This window comes from Triturus cristatus, chromosome 12, assembly GCF_964204655.1.
Source record: "Triturus cristatus chromosome 12, aTriCri1.1, whole genome shotgun sequence".
NCBI lineage: Eukaryota > Metazoa > Chordata > Amphibia > Caudata > Salamandridae > Triturus > Triturus cristatus.
The window spans coordinates 752,410,111-752,434,616 of record NC_140595.1 but is presented as its reverse complement, the minus strand read 5'-3'; the positions used below and the strand labels follow the sequence as shown (position 1 = coordinate 752,434,616).

Here is a 24,506-nt window from a genome sequence, read left to right as displayed (position 1 = left end):
GTGAAATGGGCGAAGGTGATGAGTGAAGGGAGAGCGGGATAGAAATATGGAGAAGAGACAAATGGAGAACTGTGGTGAGGGGCTTGGAGGCCATTTGTGCAGCAGGTGGAAAACCCTGAAAGATGGCGTAAAAAAGGGGAACACGATAGAGTATTGCGCTACAGTACCTCTGGCAGGTGATAGGTGCAGGTGTCACAGTGAAGTTGGTTTGCTGGAGTTCCACGTCATCGTGAAGGGGGAAGATCCCACCTAGTACAAGGTCTCCATCTCTAGATAGACCGGTCACCTCATTGATGGGAAGTCGACATGCCTGCTCCATTATCTGGGCAAAGCACACTGGCAGCACAAAGTGTATCAAGACACAGAGCGAGATCTTCTTAGAGAGGGACCGCTCCATGGGCCTTCCTGTAGTCATGGACTCATTGGTCCAGGTGTCCACAGTGACCTCGGCCCTGAGCCGGTGCTGCCATAATAAGAGCGGAGAGTTGGACTAAGCAGAGATAAATCAAGAGTGGACACCAGAGTTCCCTCTTTGAAGAATTTCTACTGGTGCTGATGCTGTGGTTGAGCAATTGGATAAATATTACTGCAAATATCTGCAGCAGATCTGTGGGTTTCTATTGGTCTACTCACTTCAAGACGTCCTTAGCCCATGGATGATTAAAGGCTGGCCACTATAGCTATCACACTAGTACGGAAAGGGCAAACTCAATGTCCCCTGCAGTGCTCTGCCAACACTGTACATCCCTATGCAAGATGGCAAGGTAGGATTAACCATGAACTGAGTGTTTCTAACCAGCCCTGTCAACTACACATCAGAAAGCGAGGACAGAGAATTTACAGATTTTATATACACATCAGGCTTGCTGATTAAAGTGTGAGGGGGAAACAGAACTCCAGCCTGGGCTTCCCCTCCTGCAAGCAGAGTGCCTTCACTCTCTGTCAGATGGGCCTAGGACCAGGTGTGGGTCCACCAGCGAGTAATGCACCAAGCCTCAGGGTTTATATACTTAGCCTGGCCTTTGTGTATGCGAGGGAGGGGTGAGATGAACGAAGAGTTGTTCACTTTAAGTGCATAATTAGAGAATACCTTAATTTCTTTCCTTGCTATTATCAGCCGTTCACGTGGGAAAACGCCCTGTGACTAGGATACAGGCTGTAGAGACTTGTTTTCCCTTTAACATGCCCCCCCCCCCCGCTCCACCCCCGACTCTACGTGATGGTGCTCACTGTATACAATGTTATACATATGAGTGAGTTGGAGTATGTTTCTATGCTTTACTTCAGTCTTTCAGAAGCTGTTCACCATTGACCCTGTGTTTGCATACCCAAAAGCAATGTCTCACTAGTCACTAAAATCTGTCTTAAAAAAAAGCCATGTCCTATCAGCGTGATCCACTACATAGTCTATATCCCACATATGTAGCTCTCCCGATAATATGTCGTAAAGAACTGAGGGCCATATTAGCAAGGACTTGCGATAATCATCGCAAAGCGCGCTTAGCGCTGTATTATTTATCGCCGGCTATCGATGGTTTAGATCGCGGAGATAACGCGTTGTTATCAACGCTTATCTCCAAGGCGATAATAAACCAGCAATAGCAGCGATTCTCCATCAATAACACGGGAATTCCAGCGATGAATTCCCATCGCTAAGGAAAAGGTCGCTAATAGGCAGGTGAGGATTCAGCCGTAGAATCCACCTCCCATAGAAAACAATGGCTAAGTCAGGATTTTAGCAGGTGTTAAAATCCAGCGATAATCGCGGTTAGCGAGAGTCTTTTTATCGCTTCGCGGGCATTTCTAAAAGGGAGAAGTTGTGTTAGCGACTTCTTCCTATATAAAAACACAAACCACAACACCAAAAAACCTGCGATGGACCAAAGCGCGATGAGGAAATCAGCGATAATCAGCGCCAGGCCTGCAACACATGCCTGGCAGGTGGAAAAAAATCTCCACAAAAGCAGAAAAAACACCAACACACAAACTGACCTACACCCAAGCACCATGGAGGCAGCCGGAGCAGGCGCAGAGGACGAGCGCACCAACACAAGCCCCCCGGACAACCAGCCTGGGACCACAGGGACAGGGAAGGGCAAGGACAAGAAGACGAGAAAGATGAAGTTCAGTCTGCAGGCGAACAGGATCATAGTCATGGAGGTGATTGAACACCATCAACAACTCTTCGTCACCTCCAACGTGTCACTGGGCACCAAAACTGCAATATGGCGGGACATCGTCAACAAGATGAATTACGTCGGAGAGCACAAGCAGACAATGGACGAGGTCAAGGGGCAATGGAATGACATCAAGCGGAAGACCAAGGTGAAACTCTCCGCCAACCAGAAGGCAGCAATGCAGACTGGAGGTGGGGGCCCAGCGCCACAACTGGAGCTGGATGACATGTATGAGCTGGTGTAGACAGTCATCAGTGTGGATACTGTGGCCAGAGTCGGGGGATCGGACACTGCTCAACGGGCCACAACACAACCGCAACAGGGTGAGTGACCACCAGGTACTGGGGGGATGGGTGGAGATGGGCACAATGGCACACATGCACAATCAAGCAGAGCACAGTGCACACCCACAATGAGTCATCTCCTAGATCTACAGACCGTCACAATGTACAATGCCATGCTGTCTGAATGTCAACCTGTATCATGCGTCTACACACATGTGGACACATTGTAATACACCATCTCCCCTTCACATCGCAGGGGCACCGTCAACACCTCCTGCAGAGCAGTCCCAGCCACTCTCCATGGATGGCGAGAAGGACAACGCCAGCATCGACACCCAAACCATCCAAGACATCATTGACCTCATCAACACTCACCTCCAGGCTCAGGGCAGCCCAGCTACATAAATGAGACCCCACCCACCACCCAAACCACCCAGCAGAAGGCACCCACAGCCCGGCACCCTGCCAAGACCTCCAGGAACAACACATGGCCTTCCAACGCCATGTGCTGGAGTGCCAGATGGAAACGGCTGAGCAGGTGTGGGTGGGCTTCGGCATCATGGCTGCCAAACCGGACGCCATCCATGGGTGTCTATGTCTGCTCCATGGTCTCTAACGAGCCCTGACTGACATTGCTGGAGTCATGCCGCGGAGAGATGAACACCTGTCCACTCAGAGTGGCTCCAGCGATGCCAGCCGTGAGCTGGCACACATACAGAGGCTCATGGAGGACATGGTGCTGATGGAGGCGGAAAGGATGGCAGCCACCGCTGCACATCATCGAAATGTAGCTGGGGTCTAACATGCCCAACAGACCTCCACCATGGCATTGCGGCCACAAGGCGTGGTGCTGATGAATGCTGCTGCCCCCACACCATCCACATCCCCACCCCCTGGTGTGTCAGTGCCATCCAGTGCGGCAGCCGGATCCACTCTGGCCCCTGATGTGTCAGTGGCAGACAGTGCCTGCAGTTGGTTCCACTCAGGCCCCTGAGTGCGGCAGCCGGTTCTGCAACACCACAGGTGGGGCAGGGCACACACCCGGGGACGAGGACGGGACTGTGGTCAGAAGGACCAGGCACTAACATTCATTACCGCCACCTCGCCTGTTTCTGCTTGGTCCCACACATGGCTTCATGACCTTACACTGACCCACGATACACTCCGATGCACTCACCTCGGACAGCGACATGGACTGCTACTTCCGTATTTATGACCAATGACACGGCGACCAGGCTGCGGACTGTACCCTTCCCTTCAGCAGGGCTTATCATCCCTGGATGGACTCTGGCTGGCCCTTCATGGACCCATACTGTGTAGTGTGCTGGGCATTGCCCTGAACCACTCCAGCTGCATAACTGCACTGGATGTGCAATAAACATCCATTGACGCACTGCAGTGTCATGTCTTTCATCAGTCATGTATGCATGTGTGGATGAATGTAGGGGCAGTGATTTCCCTTGCGTCAATGATGCTCATCCTGTGGGATGCCAGTCAGATGGTGCTACATTGCATTTTGTGTACTGAGTCCAGTGGACACTACAACAGGGACACACGCATCACTCACTTCCTGGTACATACATGGACTGAACCACGCCCAGAGCCCACGTGCCATTGTGGCAAGCCCTGCGCTGGTCCGGCGAATGGCAGGCCAGATCACTCCGCTTACGCTCAGAGGGGGGGCCCTCCTTGCTGCCCGTCGCAGGCGAACTCGCTGGTGTTGTGCAGGTCGCTGGTCTAGTAGTCAGCATGTCACAGCCACTCCCTGAGGGCAGGTTTGCACGCACACCACACCCATCTGGCACAGGCGTCACAGGCCATGTGACTCCGCCAACATAAGGGGCTGACGACGTCACATTCTCCTCCGTCCGTGGTGACTGTATGATGGACGCCACAGTTCCCAATTGTAAAGGGCACAAGAATTTTGTTGCACACAGGGTTAGTGGCAACCCAGGCCTGCGTACGGCATGGGCCGACCACCACGTGGCGCAGACCGGTGTTGCACAGGGTTAGTGGCAGCCCAGGCCTGCAAACGGCGCGGGCCGACCACCACATGGCACTGACTGGGGTTGCAGAGGGTTAGTGGCAACCCAGGCCTGCGTATGGCACGGGCCGACCACCACGTGGCGCTGACTGGGGTTGCACAGGGTTAGTCGCACCCGGGGCATTGCGGCAGGCACAGGCACCCCATCACGGGATGATGACTTTGGGTGCACTGAGTCAGTGGCACCTTGAGTTGCTGAGCGGGTGGGCACCCTGCGATGATGCCCGGTCCTGGCAGTCCGGGCAACTCAGGTTTTGTGGGCCCTACTGGACTGCAGTGTAGGCCAGAGCCAGCGTGCAGCGCGGGCCAACCGCCATGTGGCCTCACTTCCGGGTCATAGACTGAGTGGCACCCACTGGGCTGATCGGGTATGCAAAAGACACACAATTGATGTACGTAATGCTGAACAAATCAAATCTGAGTGGGTGTGCAGCCTGCAATGTTGCCGGGTGCACTGTTATGTCCTCTGCCATGGAGTATTCAAGACCCAGCACTAAACGTGAGACCTGTTAGCCTGCGGAGCATGTCTGCATGGTGTGGAGGTTGCCATGTCTGCGGGCCCTGGGTTTGTGGCTTGCAGCGGCACTTGGTGGGACATCCAGTCTACATGCCGGTGGCAGAAGGTGAGCAGTGAGGCCTGGGTGTGCATGGACGGGCATGCTCCGTGGGCGGCGGGTGCCTTTGTGATGCCTCTGCCTGGGTGTACATGGACGGGTAGGCGATGTTGTCTTGTGAAAGTGTGTGTACTGTGCCAGTCATGTATCTGGACTCTGTTTCAGATGATGGCTCTGAATGACATGTGTGTCCTGGTGTACTGCTATACATACCGTCACGTGGTTGGAGGCACACCGGAGGCAGCAGGTGAGCAGTGTGGCCTGAGCGCGCAGGGGTGGCTCTCTCTCTTTCTCTCTCTCTCTCTCTCTATCTCTCTGTCTCACTCTCTCTCTCTCTCTTTCTCTCTCTCTCTCTCTCTCTCTCCCTCTCTTCTTCTCTCTCTTTCTCTCTCTCTCTCCCTCTCTTCTTCTCTTTCTTTCTCTCTCTCCTTCTCTTCTTCTTCTCTCTCTCTCTCTCTCTCTCTCCCTCACCCTCTTTTCTTCTCTCTCTCTCTCTCTCTCTTCTTCTCTCTCTCACTCTCTCTCTCTCTCCTTCTCCCTCTCTGCCTCTTCCTCTCTCCTTCTCTCTCTCTCCCTCTCTTCTTCTCTCTCCCTCTCTTCCTCTCTCTTTCTCCTTCGCTATCTCTCTGTCCTTTGATGTGCGCAGGACACACCTTCTCATCATGTTTTTTGTCTTGCAGGCTGTGACCTACGGACTGTCCCGCGGGGAGCCGCCATGTGTCTTCATTTAATTTCGGTGTACATTTGAATAAAGTTTTATTTGTTGCTTTGAAAGTGAATGTGTGATGCACATTTCTGTGACGAGAGATGCATTTCAACTGTTGTGATTGTGCGACATCATGCAGAATATTTTGTACATGTTTTTGTGTAGCTGATGTGGAATGTCTTTGTTGGGGGGGTGCCAGGGAGGGGTGGTCTGGGGGGGTGGTGTCAGTGGGTGTTGTGGCCCACTTGGGTGTCCGGGCCGCATGATGTGTGGCTCCATGGCATCTGTTGCCCTTCCGATGTGGCCCTGGGCTGGTCTCCCTTTTGCGGTGCTGGCTGCCGTCCGACTTTACACCAGGTCGGAGCAGGTGCAGATTTCCTGGTGCTAACGCGCCCTATCGCCGGTTTTGTGTTCTTATCGCCGATCGGGCTGGTCATTGAGAATGTTGGGATGTGGTGTTGTCGCGGATTTTGGCACAGAAACGCCTACTCTGCATCTCATTAGCGATAGTTGCGGTGATCCTCTGTGGCGATGATTTTTGTGGCTGCTATCGCAGGTAAACTGGTGCTGTGGGCTGTTATCACCAGCTTGTGAATGGGGAGGTAAATTTATCACGACTTTGGCTGCGATAAAGTGCAGTTAATTTGGCAATAGCTCCTTGTGAATATGGCCCAAAGAAGGGTGTAATTAACAAAATGACACCAAATAGAGAGAAATCCAATGAGGGGAATCAGAGGTATGAATTTGTAAAGTTTTAAGTAGAAATACCACCAAAAAGCCAATCCTATTGCAATGCTAGTCTCTAGTTGCAGTGGACCGGGACATATACCCAATTTCAGGCTGAATGCGATGGTACTCAGGCTAATGCACCAACCAGGTTTATCCGGTTCAAAGATTTTACCATTTGACTTAGTCTTTTAAGTACCAATAAAACTCAGGAGTACACTTTTAAAGCCCCCAAGGACCTCAGGGGAGGCCCTAGAGACTATTGGGATGGAAAAGTCATCTGCATGGTAACAGAGAGGAGAGGAGAGGAGTTGGCCTAACGGCTAGGGCGGTCAACCTCGAATTTGGGGTACTGGGTTTGAGTCTCGGCAATGATACTGAGCATCCTATGATTCGGGGCAAATCACCTAATCTCCCTGTGCCTAACAAAAAAAATGAATGTGACCTCATGTAATGCAACTGGTGCTATGTAAAGCGCTCTGATACTCGATTTGGGTCAAGTTCGGGCTATATAAAACTCTGTAAAGTAAAAAAAATGAAAACGGATATGTACCCCTACCCTGGGTGCCCAACAATATTGATATATGGATCCCTAATGCTAATTTTTGTGTCATAGGCAAACACAGATCATGTGTGTCTGCCATGAAATAGACCTTTCTCATGGATTGTGGTCTTGCTTGACCAAGAGTGACACCCAAAGCGCTACCATCATGGTTTTGGAGGGCTACCGCCTTTACCAGGAGTTAAGCAGCACTAGGCCGGTGGTGGCAGCATACCATGTAGCGATCAGTACGAGTGAACAGGTACGTTTCAACCTGGGTCACTGGAGTGAGATCTATAAGCTCACTTACTTTTTAAAGTTCCTCTACTGTGTGCTTAACTCATCCTTTAGCTACATCAGTTAGCTGTGAAGTGCTATGCAGTGCAGGATTGGAGACTCTGCACTGGTTTTATCTGTGCCTGGGAAGGGTACATTACAAGGATGGGGCAGTATTGTGCAGCGTGTGCATGGTGAATGTATGTAGTGGGTGTATGTGTACCCTATAAGGAGCACAGTACATGAGGAGTATAGTGTTGCGCTGTGCGCACATGGTAAATGTGTGTGCTGGCTGCGTGTGTGCCTGCAAGTGGCAACACAGAAAGGCTACAGTACATGGAAATGCACGCTGAATGACTTTTGTTGCTGAAAATACGTGTTTCTGTGATGGCACAACACATGGAGGTAACAGTGGTGGATAGTATGTGAGTACTGGGTACATACACTGAGTGCAAGTTTTCTGGTAATGGTACATTTAATGGAGGACCCTGGGTTCCATTTTGGGAGGCCCAAGCCTGCTTAATGAAGATATGAGGAGGTAGAGCAATCCCTGCTGAAAAACTTGTATAGTGCTGCATTCATGTTTGCTGGATGGAACACACTAGAGGAGGGAGATCCCCTTGTACACTTCATAGGGTGCTTTTTGACTCAGTGGGAGATGAGAAGGAAGGGGGCTGGACACATCTCAGGAAGGATATGGAGCTTCTAGGGGAATCATAAAGAGTGGGGTTTGGAGCCTGAGATTAACCTTTTCATGCATATCAGTCTTTATGATATCCAGGTGTGAACTCTAGTCACCCCTATGGCCTGTGTTGTGCAACAATTAGCTTCAGAGTCTCTCCTGCTGTCACAGGGGAATTATCAAGAGGAAGAAGGCGAGGAGAAGTATGTACTTCAAAACAAACAGAACCCAAAGATCAAACTTCAAATTCCAGACCTAAAACACATTTGGTGTCTTGAAATGGACAATTATTGAAACCCCAAAACCGTCATCTGCTAAGCACCCAGATGTTTGAGGAGGGGAATCTCCACAAGACCTCTGCCTGCGATTAGGACTGGGGGCCACCAAGGCCTGATAGTCTCCCTGCTGGGTGAGGGGAGATCACCCAGGGAAACTAAGAGTACATGTTCTGGAGCCTGAAGCACCAACACCTGCCTTCTTGACAAGACCACTGTGCCCTGTAAGGGAGAGAAGAGTTCTGGGCAGAGCAAGGTCCAGTGAAGGGTCCTGTTGAATGGACTCCTGGTGCGAGGTGTGAGGAGATGGCTGTTGCACCGATCGGGTCATGGCAGACCTTTAGTTGGAACTAAATATCTGTAAATCACACGGTCCTATGATGGGAGGGATGCCACTCTTTAATCTGCTGTTTGCAGACGAAGTTGTGTTGATCAGCCGCACCCCCATTGGTCTCCAACACCTGCTAGTCACAACCAGCAGTCACTCAGCCACCAATGGTCTAATGATTGACCTAGATAAATCGAAGGTTATGCGATTAAACCCGAATAAGAAAACAACAAGTTACCGCTGGCATTTGGCAGGCGCTCCCCAGAAGCAGTGGAAGAATACAAGTATATGGCGGTGATAATCAACAACAAGGGCACATTTAAAACACAAAGAAGCCACCAACAGAAGAGGCATCTCAATAGCGGTAGCTTTACAAGCCAGCAAACTCGAAACTGCCAGTCCCAGCTTTACCCCACTATTACAGGTCTTACAAGCAAAGCTTATACCAAATATGACCAATGGGCGCAACTGCCGGAGGGGAAGAGATGTGGACATTCTGGATCGTACACTTTCAAGATCAGCAAGAATGATTTTCAGTCTACACAATTATGTCTCGCCTGCACAAATCAGGCTGGAACTTGGATTACAGTCTCAAAAAATAGCCAGCAGTGGGGCTTTTTTTTTTTTTTACAGTTTTTTATAGCGCAAACTTGACCCGAATCGGGTCTCAGAGCGCTTTACATAGCACTAGTTGCATTACATAAGGACACATTTTTATTTCTTTGTTAGGCACGGGGAGATTAAGTGATTGACTGAATGAAAGATACTTACGATCCCGATTTGGCATTTTACCAATCCTGATGCATCTTCCTCCTTGGAAGCGTCTATCGACAGCGACCAAGTGGCGCCTAGGTGGGAAAGCAGAAGAGAACATTCTACATCTTTTATGTATTTGCGGAGAACTGGATCCTGAGCGACAACTGTTTCTGAAAGCCATCTTTATAAACAAGAGGATAAGATCCTGCAGACAAGCAGTGATGGCATGCCTTGGAGGTGGAGACGTACAGCTGGCATGCTGCTTTGTACGATTCATGGAGGTGGCGGGGGAAACAATTCAGAGATCTGGTACACAACAACCAGAGCAATCAGTTGTTTTAAGTTATGCTCTTCGATCCTGTAATTATGGATCTTGCTGTATTTTTGTCTTTACGTGGAAAAATTTAGATTCTTAAAGGTATTTGTTTTGCATCTACAATGCACTAGGCATTTAAGAGCGTCCAAAATGCAAACTGAACTCCGTCTGTAACCTTAAGCTAATAACGCACCCAGGACCTCAGTCTAATAGTCTAGAGGCAAGTACATTGTGTTGCACACTGAACGAAATCTCACGCTGCTGAAGTTTTGCAAACTTAATTAGCTAGAATGGAAAATTGTATGCTCGATCGCAAAAGGAAAATTCCAGCTTTTGACATTGATCAGGAACCAGCTGCTTTTAAGTTATGCTTTTGATCTTGTAAATATGGATTGTTGATGTGTCATGTCGTTTAAGTGAATATTGGAAAGGTTTTTATTAACTTATACAAATAAACCTACATACTACTTACATTGATCATGTGCAGAATTGAGTCTGTAACCCCCATATGCCAAGAGAGCTGCCGTGAGGATAGCCTTATAAATATTGCTGTCCAGTAAGGGAGGAAGCCTGTGCAGCACCATTGCAGACTGCCCTGCAGAAAAGGGCTGAAGCCAGTGCAACCGCATATGCCACGAGGGGCTGTCAGGAATTATTGTGCCATGTGGGCCAGGCAGGAGCACGACAACTGGGGAGTATAGACACTTACCCTGCAGAAGGAGCACGGAAAAACTTCTGATCACTGCCAGAGCACAACCACAAAGGCTCAGGAAGAGGCTGTACCTGGTGAGTGCTGCCACGACACTCGCGCGCATCCAACGAATCTAAGCCAGTCCAGAGCTGGTGAGAGTGCCTGCAGATGGGGCACCCTCCAAGATGCTGCACTCTTTCTCTCTGCCTGAGTGACTAAGACTCTTGATGGGCCTCCCAGGCCCTGGGAAACTCACAGCTAAGAGCGCTGCAGCACTAAGTCACTCTTGATTGTAATCGAAGAGTCAGAGTGGACTCTTGAGTTAAAGGGCCTACAAGCTGGCATTCCTTGGATGCAGCCACCAGTAAATGGGTAATAACCTCAAGCACGTTGAAACGGTAACTTCTCAATAAAACACTAAAGCTCCGACCTTAAGAGGGAAATGTGGTATTTTCTGACAAAGCTATAACTTCCCTTTGCATGACTAGAGTTAGAAATAAAAAACTTCTTTTATTTTAAAAATAAGTATTTGGCTGGATATTATTTCATTGCTGCGGCTACACCCCCTTTCAATTATGAGCCATGTTCACCAATCTGTATGCACACCTCATCCCCAAGAGGGGCTGTTAAATACTGTTATTGGCCCCAAGGGATTTAAATGCCATTTATACTGTGGGCTATATTCCCCTATTAGGCAGTGGCTATCTATCATTGTCCACGCTTATGATGGTACAAATAAAGGTATAAGTATTTCACAGAGCTGAAGTATTTGTAATTGGTTTGAGCTTAGATCAAGATTCAATACAGATCCTCATTCCTTGCTGCATCCAGAATACTTCCATAATATTGACTCTGATTAATGGCACTCTCCAGTGAATAGATTACAAGTGGCCATCCATTTTGCTGCAAGTGCAATGTTGCTACTGTCTCCTAGTCAGTCACGTACTCCAGCCACTGGTCAGGTGGGTGCTTAAGTAGCCAACCAGGTGGTGAGGTCCACCATTTTGCATTCCGACTAGCCACCAGTTCTGCTCATGATAATCATGATGCTCATCAGTTCACCCTGTAGAATAACCATGTACTGTAGTGACTATCACATGCTTTACTCACTGTTCTCCATACTTCACATTTCTGAATCTGGGATGCCCAAAAGTGGAAGCAGTATTTGCGCCCCTTTGCACTAGTGCATGGTGTTGTCTTCTCCTGATCCTTGGTTATGCACTCATGGCCCTCTCTGAAGGGTCACCCCAAACCTTTTGCCATCCTCCTCTTCGTTTCCTGATCACTTTTTTTGCTGGCTTTAGGCCTCTGGGAACTTTACCGCTGCTAATCAGTGCTAAAGTGCATGTGTTCTCTCCCTAAAACATGGTAACATTGGCTCATACCCAAATGGCATATTTGATTCACTTATAAGTCCCTAGTAATGTGCACTACATCTGCCTAGGGCCTGTAGAATAAATACTACTAGTCGGTCTGCAGCACTGATTGCGCCACCCACATAAGTAGCCCCTTAACCATGTCTCAAGCCTGTCACTGATGAACCTGTGTTTGCAGTTGCAAATTTCCATGTACACTTGGCAAGTGAACCTTCTTGCCAAGCCAACACCTTCCCATTTCATACATATAAGTCATCCCTAAGGTAGTCCCTGTACAAACCACAGGATAGGATGCAGTGTGTTTAAAAGGTAGGTCATTTACTTTTAAGCTTTATATGTCCTGGCAGTGAAAAACAATTACATTTGTTTTTCAGTACTGCAAGGCTTATCTGTCCCATAGGTTGACATTGGGATTACCTTGTTCTATTTTATGTTAATTTCCAATTGGGATAAGATGTACATTTTGAGTTTGGTGTCTCTAGACTCACAATTTAAAATCACAACTGATGGTGAAGTCTAATTTTAAGTTGTAAGTCTGAAAATGCCACTTTTAGAAAGTTGGTATTTTTTTAGTTTAACTATTCTGTGCCTTTGCCTGTCTCTGAATTCATGTCTGGGGTGGGTGACAGCTGGGCTTTGTGCATTCCCTCTAGACAGCCACACACAAGCATAGTGTAGGTGTGCCTGATTGGCCATTCACATCCTGATGGCCCATCATCTGGCTGATAGGTCTTCCTGAGCTAGATGGTAGGGAGGTGCTGACACTTGAACCTGAATAGGGATGTGCCTGTTCCCACAAAAAAGAGCTGCATACACCCCTGTAGTGAGTCTGGAGTCAGAGCAGGAAAGAGCAGGGACCTTATACACTTCAAAGATTTTCTTTGAAGTTTCCCCACATCAAAGGGACAAGTGGGTATAAGTATTGGACCTCTGAAACCACTGACCCAGTACACTTCTGAATCTGTAACTGCTCGGCCATGATAAAGAACTGCTGTGCTGCTGAAAGGACAGCCACTCAACTGGACTACTGCTTAGGTGAACTCTAAATTAGCTGCACTCTTTCCTAGCTGAGATGCCCTGTTGCCTGCTCTTTTCCTCTCTGGGTGAAAAGTAGTGGACCTGCATCACTTGAACCCAGGGTGACTCCAAGGACTTGCTGGATTTCCTTCTGTTGCTTAAGTCTCAGGGGCACAAAAATCTTAGAACCCTCCTGTTCCAAACCTTGGGCTCATCTGCTTGTGTCTGTCCTACCATCCCAGTCCTTGACCCTTGGAAGTGGACCTAGGGGTTTGCTCCATTGGAACCGAAGCATCCTGTGCTGCAAGAGTAGAATTGACGCAATGCCACTGTTGTGGGAACTGGATTTGGTGCATCGCTACATTGCACTCAGAACCACTGTTCCTGAACCCACACATCACTGACACTGCATGGAGAAGATTGACTCATGCCACTACAGCGTGGAGAAACCATGTGTATTGCATTCAGCACCGGCACACTTCGGAACTGATGCTTTGCTAACAGATCCAAAAAATCACCACAATTACTTGGAGAATTTTGGCGCAGCACCTCGCCTGTATGTGGATCAATGACGCTTCTTGCTATTGTGGCCAGGATTATGGTACTTTTGCTCAGAGAGCTCTGTTTGGGTCTCCTCTTTATGGCTTGCACTCCAATCGCCGATTGCCTGAAATTTTGACTTTTAACAAGTCTAGTGCAACCAATTAACTCTTTGAGCGCTTTTGTTTCTAAGCGCTATACGTGCATTTAATCTTAAAAAGTTCATGTTTTGAATTCTACTGGATGGAATTTTGGCATTTTGGCCTTGGATTATTTATAAAATCATAATGTATTTTTCTACCCTGATGTGGAGTTTTTTGTGGTGCTTTCACTGTGTTACTGTATGGGTTACTGCACAAACACTTTGCTCATTTAAATTAAGCTGGCCTCCTCTGTGCCAAGCTACTAGAGGGTGAGCACAGGATAATTTAGGTTTTGTTGTGACTTATCCTGACTAGCATTGTGGTCCCTACTTGGACATGGGTGCATACATCTGCCAATTAGACACCCAATTTAAAACAACCCCAGTCCTTTGATTCACATTTCTTGAGTTCAGGTCATTTAATGACATTTGATATTTCCATATTGTCAACAATCCTGAGATACCAAGCCCCATATCATCCTTGAACCCAACAGCCACCCTCATACTGGAGCCTCTCACTTTCAACATATGACAACAGGCCGATCCCACTCAACCTCACGCACAAGCTTCAGCACTTCTCATTTCAAAAACTATCAAACTATCTCTGCCACTAACACACCAGCTTGGGTAACTGCTCTGTGATACTAACACATCCCTATTGCCAACAAGCTATAACATTGTCTCTGTCACTAATTCCTTAAGGACGGATGACAAAGACCATCTATGTAGTTGCTCTATTCCTGAATGTTCCCTTATCTGTGGACTTTCCTCTGCATTTGCCCCTTTTAGGCACAGTCAGGTGCCCCTATACCCAAAGGACATCCCAAACCTGCATATCAAGTTCAGTTACATAATGTTTTGGTGATGAGGGAGGCCACAACCTAATTTATCCAACCTTTAGTTCAAGACAGTACTTTCTTGTGCCTTTCCCCAGGGCCTTGCAAACAGAAACATTACATTAGTTCTCAGATGATGTTTACTTAACTATATGAGGAAAATAAGTCCAGTAAAAAAGGCTCTTTATGTTTATTGTTTTTATCAAATAAAATGAGTACAATCACAATATGCACCACTCTACTATACTATGGTACTCTACACCACTCTATTCTACTCTGCACCACTCCACTATGCACCAACCTATTCTATACCACTGCACTCTAGGCAACTCTCATCTGCACTATTTTTCCCCACACCACTGCACTCTATGCCAATGCAGTCTACGGCACTCACTCTTCACCACTCCCCACTACACCACTCTATTCTATTCTGCACCACTGTACTCAATGCCATCGCTCTCTAAACCACTCTACTATTCACCACTCTAATATCTGTCACTCTACTCTGCATCACTCTACTCTACGCCACAGCACTCTAAACAACTACATGCTACGTGACTTCATGCTATGCCACTCTAGTCAATCAATCAATCAGGGTTTTATATAGCACGCTACTCACCCGTGAGGGTCTCAAGGCGCTGGGGGGCAGCTCATGATCAGTTGAAGAGCCAGATCTTGAGGTCCTTCCTGAACGTGTGCAGGGTCGGGGAGCATCTGATGTTCACAGGGAGCTTGTTCCAGGTCTTGGCTGCGATGTGGGAGACGGTTCTCCCACCTGTTCTGTTTCTGCAGATGCGGGGGACCTCTGCCAGGGTGAGGTTGGAGGACCGGAGGTTCCTCTTGGGTGCGTGGAAAGATAATCTCTTGTTGAGGTATTTGGGTCTGATGTTGTTGAGGTATATGTAGGCATGGGTGAGGAGTTTGAAGGTGACCCTCTTCTCGACGGGGAGCCAGTGGAGGTCTCGTAGGTGTTGGGTCATGTGTTTGTGGCTATGGTGTCCCGAGTCTGGCTGCGGCGTTCTGGATGATTTGGAGTTTGTGTAGAAGGGTTCTGTTGATTCAGACATATAGGGCGTTGCCGTAGTCTAGTCTGCTGGTTATGAGTGTGTGGGTGACGGTTCTCCTGCAGTCGGGGGGATCCATTTGAAAATCTTGCAAAGGATGCGTAGGCAGTTGAAACGGGTGGAGGCATCGGCGTTGATCTGGTGCTTCATGGAGAGGGAGGAGTCGAGGATGATGCTGAGGTTTCGTGCGTGGTCTGTGGGGGTGGGCGGGCTCCCGAGGGTGGAGGGCCACCAGGTGTTGTCCCAGGCGGAGGCGCAAGGTTCGAGGATAAGGACCTCGGTCTTCTCAGAGTTGAACTTCAGAAAGCTGTCTTTCATCCAGGCTGCCACGTTCTTCATTCCTTCCTGGAAACAGAGTCTGGTGTCTTCAGGCTTCTTCATTAGTGAGAGGATGAGCTGGGTGTCATCAGCGTAGGATACAATGCTGAGCCCATGCTGTCTGACGATGGTGGCGAGGGGGGCCATGTAGATGTTGAAGAGCGTGGGGCTGAGAGATGATCCTTGGGGTACTCTGCAATTGGTATCGGTGGGTTCAGAGAGGAAGGGAGGGAGTCTGATCCATTGGGTCCGGCTGGAGATGAAGGATTGTATCCAGTCGAGGGTGGTTCCCTGTATCCCCGCGTCTTGAAGTCTGGCTGCGAGTGTGCGATGTGAAACGGTGTCCAAGGCTGTGGAGAGGTCCAGAAGCATGAGGGCTGCTGTGTGTCCCTGGTCGAGTTGCATGTGGATGTCATCAGTGGCGGCGAGGAGGGCGGTCTAGGTGCTGTGGTTGCTGCAGAATCCAGACTGGGAGGTGTCCAGGATGGAGTTCTCTTCGATGAAGGAGGTCAGTTGGGCATTTACGAGTCTCTCAGTGACTTTGGCAGCAAAGGAGAGGAGAGAGATGGGCTGGTAGTTTTTCAGGTCCATTGGGTCGGCCATTGGTTTCTTGAGGAGGGGTTTAATATCCGCCTGCTTCCAGTCATCTGGGAAGATGCCGGACCTGAAGGAGGAGTTGATGGTCCGCCCTGTGGAATATGTGTGCTGAGTAGGGGTCCGTTAGGGCTCCTGAGTGGTTTTTCTTCATGGTCGCGGTGATGTGTTCTATGGTGGCGGGATTCCAGGTCATAACCTGACCTGGAACTCTAGTCTACACTGCACCACTGTACTCTGCACCACTGCTCTCTGCACCACTCTACTTTGCACGTTCTACTCTGCAGCACTCTATGCCACTCTACTCTACCCCACTGCACTCTAAGCCACTGCATCCTATGACACTCTACTTTGCACAACTGCAGACTCTAGAGCCGAACTCAACACCACCCCACTTTGCACCACTGCACTCAACTCCACCGCAAGCTATGCCACCCAAACATTCACCCCCTGTCACAAAGATCTGGATTTAATCCATCGTTCTTTTGCTCACACCCTGGACCAGAAACAAGCATCCTGGGACTTGTTTTGGGGTATCACCCTTCATCAGCCAGGCTAGTTTGAATCCAGTGGCTCAATCAGCACGTGACTCATATCTGCGCATACCCTTCCCACTTGGAGCAACAAAAGCAAAAAGAACAAATGATGGACGGAATGCTGAACAATGCAAACATTCACCTCCAGTCACAAAGATCTGGATTCAAGCCATCTGATTTTGCTCACCATGCTACCCCAGTTTGGACCCAGCAATGTGCAAATCTTTCTTGACCCTGACCCACATGGGAACAGGCTAGACCGAACTGCCAGGCCAGGCCCTCCTTGGACCAGAAGCAAGCATCCTGGGACCAGTTTGGGGTTTCACCCCTCATCAGCCTGGCTAGCTTGAATCCAGTGGCCCAGTGAGCACAGGACTCATGTCTGGTCATACCCTTCCCTTTTAGGGCAACAAAGGCAAAACGAACAAATAATGGATGTAATGCTGAACAATGCAAACTTTCGCCCCAGTCACAAAGATCTGGGTTTAATCCATGTTTCTTTTGCTCACTACACCATGCCAGTTTGTACCCAGTCATAGGCAAATCAGTCTTGACCTTGCTCCTCATGGGTGCAGTTAAGCCCAAACTGCCAAACCAGGTCCTCTCTGGACCGGAAACAAGCATCATGGGACTGGTTTTGGTGTTTCACCCCTCATAACCCAGGCTAGCTTTAATCCTTTTGGGCAGTGAGCATGAGACCCATTTCTGAGCATACCCTTCCCACTTAGGGTGACAAAAGCAAAATGAACAAATGATTGGACTGAGTGCTTGTTTCCGGTCTAAAGTGGACATGACCTGGCAGTTTGGCTGCACTGTTCCCATTAGGAGAATGGTCAACACCGATTTGCATATGGCTGGTCCTAAATTGGATTGGCATGGTGTGCAAAAAAACCAATGTATTTATGCCTAGATCTCTATACTGGTGGTGAATGTTCGATATTGTTCAGCATTTCATCCATCAATTGTTCTTTTTGCTCTCCACTCTACAACACTCTACTCCAGTCTATGGCACTCTACAACACTACTCCACTCCACCACACTCTTTGCAACTCCATTTATGACACACCCCAATTTCTTGCACAGCCTCTTACCATGTGGTAAAAAAGGCAAGTATGAGGCTCAGCAACAGCACAATATACTGCCAGGGGAGTGAAGTTGTGAATGGGAAAGTTTGTTTGTGAGGTAGTCACAACTTAAATTCAAATGAGCACCATAAGGAGAATTTATCACACGACCATATGGACCAGCCGAGCTCCATGTAGCAAACAAGATGCACAGTAATGGCGTAACTTGGCTGCTGGTGCATGTTATGAATAGTCTCCCTTCTCTGTTCAATATTTTACTTACTGCACCATACAAGTAGGTCTCCCCAATTGCAGTCTCTGGTGCCAGACCTCAAATCTTTACGTATCCATCAGGGGCTACAATTACCCCCCACTAAGCATCAGCAGTTTCCACAGGCAGGAGGAGAAGTGAAGTCATTGCACACACATTTCACCTTCAGTGCCCTCGGTGCAGGGTCTGGGCCTCAGTAATTCTCTATTCCCCCATTCCAACAGGCCCTTTCCCCAGAACCAGTTCTCCACATTGCTGCAGGGAGAATCGAATGGTGGCGCAGGCACTGCCAGCTGTCCTCAACAGCACTCAAAGGACAATCTCAAGGGTTGAATGGTCTCTGAGGCCCACAGCCACAGGCCTCACTGATGAGAGCTGATTTCTCTTGCACTGACCAGGTCAAGGGAAATGAAGGGCATGTATACAGCAAGGTTGCCAAGGCAGTGACTCTTTCTTCACACAGAATGTGAACTCACACCCCCATCAGGAGTAAAGTGTGATCACAGAGCCAGGCCATGGAAGGACAGGACTGTTTGGAGCTGGAATGAGATACCACCTTGCTGCTCGGCCACAGGCTCTTGCTGCATGGTAATGCCCTATAAGGTTTGTGCATATTGATATAAATATATTTTATTGATGTTTTGTTGGACTTGGCCCTTTTTGCAGGGTCATCCCAGAACTTTTTTGCCTTCCTCCTGTATTTTTTTTCTGACCTGTTGTTGGTGGTTTTATGACTCTGGGCACTTTACCACTGCTGATCAGTGCTAAAGTGCATACGTTCTTTTGTGTAAAATGATGGGGATGGATTAGTGATTCCATGATTGGCTGATTGGATTTACTTGTTAGACCCTAGTACAGTGCACTATGTGTGCCCAGGGCCTGTAAATCAAATGCTGCTGGTAGAATGGCAGCACTGATTGTGCCACCCACAGAAGCAGCTTGTAAAATGTGACTTAGGCCTGCCATTGCAGAGCCTGTGTGCAGTCTGGGACTGCCATGTCGACTTGGTAAGTGCACACACTTGCCAGTTCCTAAACCTTCCCTTTCCTACATGTTAGTCACACCTAAGGTAGGCCCAAGGTACCCCCTGTAAGCAGGGTGCATTGTATGTGAAATGTAGGGCACACCCAGATGTGTGTGGCATGTCCTGACAGTGAAATACTGCCAATTTCGTTTTTCACAATTGCAAGGCTCTGTTCCCATAGGCCAGAATGGGGAGTTAGTTTATAACATATTATAAACATAACTGACCCAAGGAACAAGATAGGAACTTAAAGTTTAGTATGCCTGAACTCTGAATATTAAGATGCATCTTTTAGTGAGGGTGATTATTACATTCTGTGTTTAAAAATACCACATTTAGAAAGTGGGTATTTTCTTGCCTAACCATCCAGTATTCTTCAGCTAGGTTTGTGTATTGCATGTCTTGCTTTTGGATGACAGGGGGCTGGAGAGGGCTGTGGCTCCAGAAGTCTGATTAGTCAGGGCTGGGCTGAATAGGTCGGGTTTGCATTTGGAGTAGTGGGAGGAGATTCCTTTGCACCTGAATGGGCCTGGTCTGCCTTCAACAATGCTACCTCCACCTCGTGCCAGGAAGCTGCACCAGTGAGGACAAAACTGGTTTTGGCTGGGTACCGACACTCTCTGCCTTCAGAGAACAAAGGATTTTGTAGTATAAATATGGTGGCCCAGACCCCAGAACTTTAGATCACTTCTGGGAAATCAAGAGAAAACCTTTGCCAAGGAGAAGAGCCAGAGTAGCTGAGGAGGAATACTGCCCCTGTGCTGTTTGCTATCTGGAGTTGCCCTGCAGTGGCTGCGTGCTGCTAAGGAAAGGAGAAAAAGGACTTTACTGTTTGCTTTCTCACGTGCTTCAAGAAAAGATCTCGAAGGGCTTGAAACTGAGCTTGCCTCCTGTTCTGAAGTCTCAGGAACACAAAGGCTTCACCCCTTCTGTCTGCCTGCATCTAGTACTGCTGTTTTAGCTGCTACAGAAGGGAATTGCAACACCAACGTTGGCGAGCGACGCCTTAATCTGCACCGAAGCCATGAATGCTTCTCCGACTTGCGAAGTAGACCCGATGCTGGCCACCGTGCCACATCGACACCAGCGAGCCATGCCGTAACCTGCCCGAAGCCGTGAGAGCTGCTCCGACTTGCGACGTGGGCCCGAGTCGATGTCTGCTGCTGTGCCTCATCGACGCCGAAGCCGACTTCATCATCGCCAAGCTGATCCTCGACGTGGGTGACTCCCCGAATCCATTGACATTGTGCCATCTTAAGGAACAGTGGTTTGGGCACCATCGTGACGTCATCTCCCCGACATAGTTAGGAACAGTCGTCTCACCTCCCCTTTTCTGCAGTAAGGAACACCTCCCCTTGGGTCGTAAAGAGTCAACGACTGGGCAGCACCAACAAAGCCGCACCTTCCCGACGCCGTGAACTGTCTTTGTTTTCACCATCTTCCAAGGTACTGTTCTGTGTGGTCCAGACGCCACGCACCTCGCGGTCGGTGCCATACTTTGGGATTTTCATCGGTCACGACGTCGTTATAACTCTAAGTGGAGTTATTTGTTGCTACAAGCCTTATTTGAGTGAACAACCTATTTTTGAGAATAGCTTAATAACTGTACTTTGGATTTTAGTTGTTTGGTCTTGTTTTATTTAGATAAAGATTCTTTTTTTTTTAACTGTTGTGGTGTCCTTTTGTAGTGTTTTTACTGTGTTACTGTATGTGTTCACAAATGCTTTACACACTGCCTCTAAGATATGCCTGTCTGCTCGTGCCGAGCTACCAAGGGGGTGAGCAGGGGTTATTTTGGGGGTGTATTCCCCTTACCCTGATTAGAATCAAGGACCACTATTTGGACAAAGGTACCTACCTCTGCCAACTAGAGACCCCCATTTATAACATGATTGCATTGTGATCACCTCATGAAAAAGCCAGTAGACCTGACTTCTGGTGATTGTGTACGTTCTCATGATTTGCAGTAGACATACATTTGGATATCATGGTTTCATGGGTTAGGACCTGCTGGTGAACAAGCTGCTAAAGGTGCCTGAGACCTACGAGGTATTTTGCATATGCGGTGTTTTCCACTTAATTGTTGATATGTCACTTTGCCACATAACCTCTCATATGTTGCATAATCTGCACATTTTCGTAGCACATTTATTCAACACTGCCAGATATTTGGGTCCTCCCCTGCCTATTAATTTTACTGGTCTTTAGTGTAATCTGAGTTTAGTTAGTGACCTCTGTGACGTTTCTTCAGTGTGCATCCCCTGTAGTGTGCTACCATTGGGATTTTCACCTGCTGGTTTGCATATGATTGTAATATTGTGTGTAACATTAAGTTTTGTGTGCATTAAAGAACGTTCCTTTATGAATATAAAACACAGTACTGGCACAAAAAGTGAAAACCCTCACCCACGGACCCGCCGTCGTGTATTTCTCACTGTGAATTTAAGTAACATAACATAAATTGCACCGAAAAAGAAGCAAGCGGCGGTTTTATACTTTGCTTCTGAAAGTAACATGACCAGCCTATTGTCAAATGAATCTGCATGTTTGGCCGATACAAACTTGTTGTAAATGGTTACCAAGGAAGAGGTAGGTGGCTCTTTTGAGCGCTAAATGCATTGCAGTGTTCCACAGTAATCACATTTCCGCACGCAGTGGACGCATGTAGTGTGGCAGCACCTGCCTTAAACTCCACATCTGACCTGCCAATTCGGGCATGCCTGTTCCCTCTGGACACTTATTCTCTGTTCAGAATGGCATGGTGGGTAAAAAAACAATGAACTGGAATGCAGCCCTTGGGATCACAGTGGATGAGATTCATTCAAACATTCCTTCCATTGTTTCCATTGATTGTTAAGTAGTTGCTCTAAGTGTAACAAGCATGCCCTCATATATGTGCCTGGCTCACTGCACCACAGGATTCAGAACATACCTCACCGCAGAGGCGCAACTAGAGCCAAATTTCGGGGGGGGGGGGGGGGAGGGGCTAAGAAAAAATTCCAGCAATAGGCAGAGTGGAGATGCAGGGGCTCTAAGAAGGGGTGAAAAAACAACAAAGCCTCATTAATAAGCAAATGGTCTTTTAAAGACCTGTGAAGTACTAGGGTGCAGCTGTGTGTGTGCCCGGGAAGCTGTCTCGGCCCGCGGTGCTACACACGATGGGGGGGGGCAGAAGCCCTTTGAGCGCAATGGGCGTTGCGTGCTTGCCTCACCTAGGTGACCTAAGAAGGCTGATCCTGAGCTGGATTTGCTTGTGTTTCAGTCTGGAGGGGGTGTGGCTTGAGCGAAGGGTGTGTGGCCCGACTCCCATTGTGACAGAACCAGGACTGATTTGCGTAGGACTGTTTTCTATCAAGAGCAGCAAAGTGAGGAAAATGCAATGGTCTGGATTGTGGTCTGAGCCATTGCCAGTCACCATCACCTTGGTTGCAATTTATTTCCACAGCAGCATCTTCTAATCCGGGCATGATGTCTAACAGCCATAGTCCATCTAGTTCATCTTTGTGATACAGATGCTGCTATAAAGTGGGATTAGACATTTTGCAGCAGGATATTACAGAACATGAGGTAATGCAGCAGACAGTACAAGTTTCAATGAATTTGGTTTATTTATAAAGTTGCACAATCAGTGGAAACATTAATTCTAAATTCAAGTCTTGCAGACTCTGCAACTGTTGCCAAGGCCAAATATAGACTATCATAATGTGCACAATAAAGTAAAAAAACTTCATTTTCAAGCGGTGCAACAAAAACTGGAATGCAACATAGAACAAGGCAGGGAAGGGGGCAGACAGTCTGATGTTATTGTTTGAGGACTGTCTTTCTCCAAAGTTGAAGCTGACAAATGTGGTGAACATTCACTGATTAAAATCGGGGTGTGACATTTTCTTCGTGAGGTTTACAACTAATCTGTCCGTGTTAATGTAGCAGCACTTAGTTTTCACATTGATGCACGTGTGCTATATAGCCCTTTGTTGTAATCAAATGAATGTCCGGACTTCTAGTGTAGATTAGTCAAGTTCTTTCATTAAGATGTTACAAGGAGTAACTCCACCAGAAGCAGCCTCCCTGCTGCTCAGTCCATACCCAACTGACACTCACAGACATCCAACATTCTATCCACACCAACATTCCATACCACACTCATACTGGCTGAGCAGCAGGTACAACACATCTCCCTTCTTTACAGGGAACAAAGGCATTGTGAAACAAATTAAATGAAACAATAAAAGAATTACAATATGGGAAAGGAAATATAGACATATTGCCAAGAAATTGGATGCAATACATTAACACATGAGAAACTATGCATGTGTAAGTACTTAAAGACCAAGAAAAGGATGCAATACTTCAATACATAAGAAACTATGCATAATAGATACATAAAAGACCACACTCATAACCACACTGAATAATAAAAGAAACGTTTCACCACATCTTGCACTAAACCATAATCTCATCTCACACTGAACTGTAAAAGAGACATCACACCATATCACGCTCTGAGCAAAACATCACATCACATCTCTTCCTCATTAAAACCACCATCCCACATCACAAACCCACATGCCATGGATCATGCCAGTTGGCCAGGCTGGCACGAAGAGCAACACACAGGAAACAAGCTTAAAAGCGGTGCATCAGGGAACAACAAAACGTAAAGGAGAACCACACATCAGCAATCCAACACCCTCATGACATTGCTAAACGCACTCAGCAAAAAAACAATATGATGGCGCATCACACACTCGCTAACTAACATGCCAATCAAAACAATGCTAAACTCACCTACAACAGGGAAATTCAAACACCGATACAATGAGTAACTTACATTCCAATGACAAACATATTATAAGGAGTGACTTAACACTTCTCAACCATCTCATACACGACATGAAAGCAATGAGTGGCTTAACACTTCACAGTCACATCATACACGATATAAAACCAATGAGGGGCCCAACACTTCACCTCCATCTCATACACAACAACCCTCCAATCTGGTTCCAGTTACAGGACATAGTCCCCCCCATTCCCCTCCCAACACTGGTTATGGGACTGGGCTCTCTATCGTTGTTCAAGTTCTGGGACCTTTGTCCCCTCCCAACTCTGGTTATGGGACTGGGCTCTCAGTCGTGGTTCAAATTCTGTGACCTTTGTCCACTCCCTATACTAATTATGGAACTGGGCTCCCTGTCGTGGTTCCAATTCTGGGACCTTTGTCCCCTCCCAATTCTGACTCAATGACCAGTTTCTGGGATCACTATCCCGGTTCCGGGCTCACTCTGGAATCCAACTTTTAGAATCG

General features: G+C 47.8%; 1 protein-coding gene across 1 annotated transcript in view; it reads right to left on the bottom strand.

Annotated features, from left to right (window-relative positions):
* LOC146782699 (vomeronasal type-2 receptor 1-like) overlaps positions 1-20,293 on the bottom strand; it is a 152,451-nt gene extending 132,158 nt beyond the window's left edge. Inside the window, exons 1-2 of the mRNA XM_085637190.1 lie at positions 20,189-20,293; positions 168-463 (exon numbers count right to left, since the gene is read on the bottom strand). Of these exons, the coding sequence (XP_085493316.1) occupies positions 168-463; positions 20,189-20,293 (401 nt within the window). The remainder of the gene's footprint in view (positions 1-167; positions 464-20,188) is intronic.
* Positions 20,294-24,506: the final 4,213 nt, after the last annotated feature.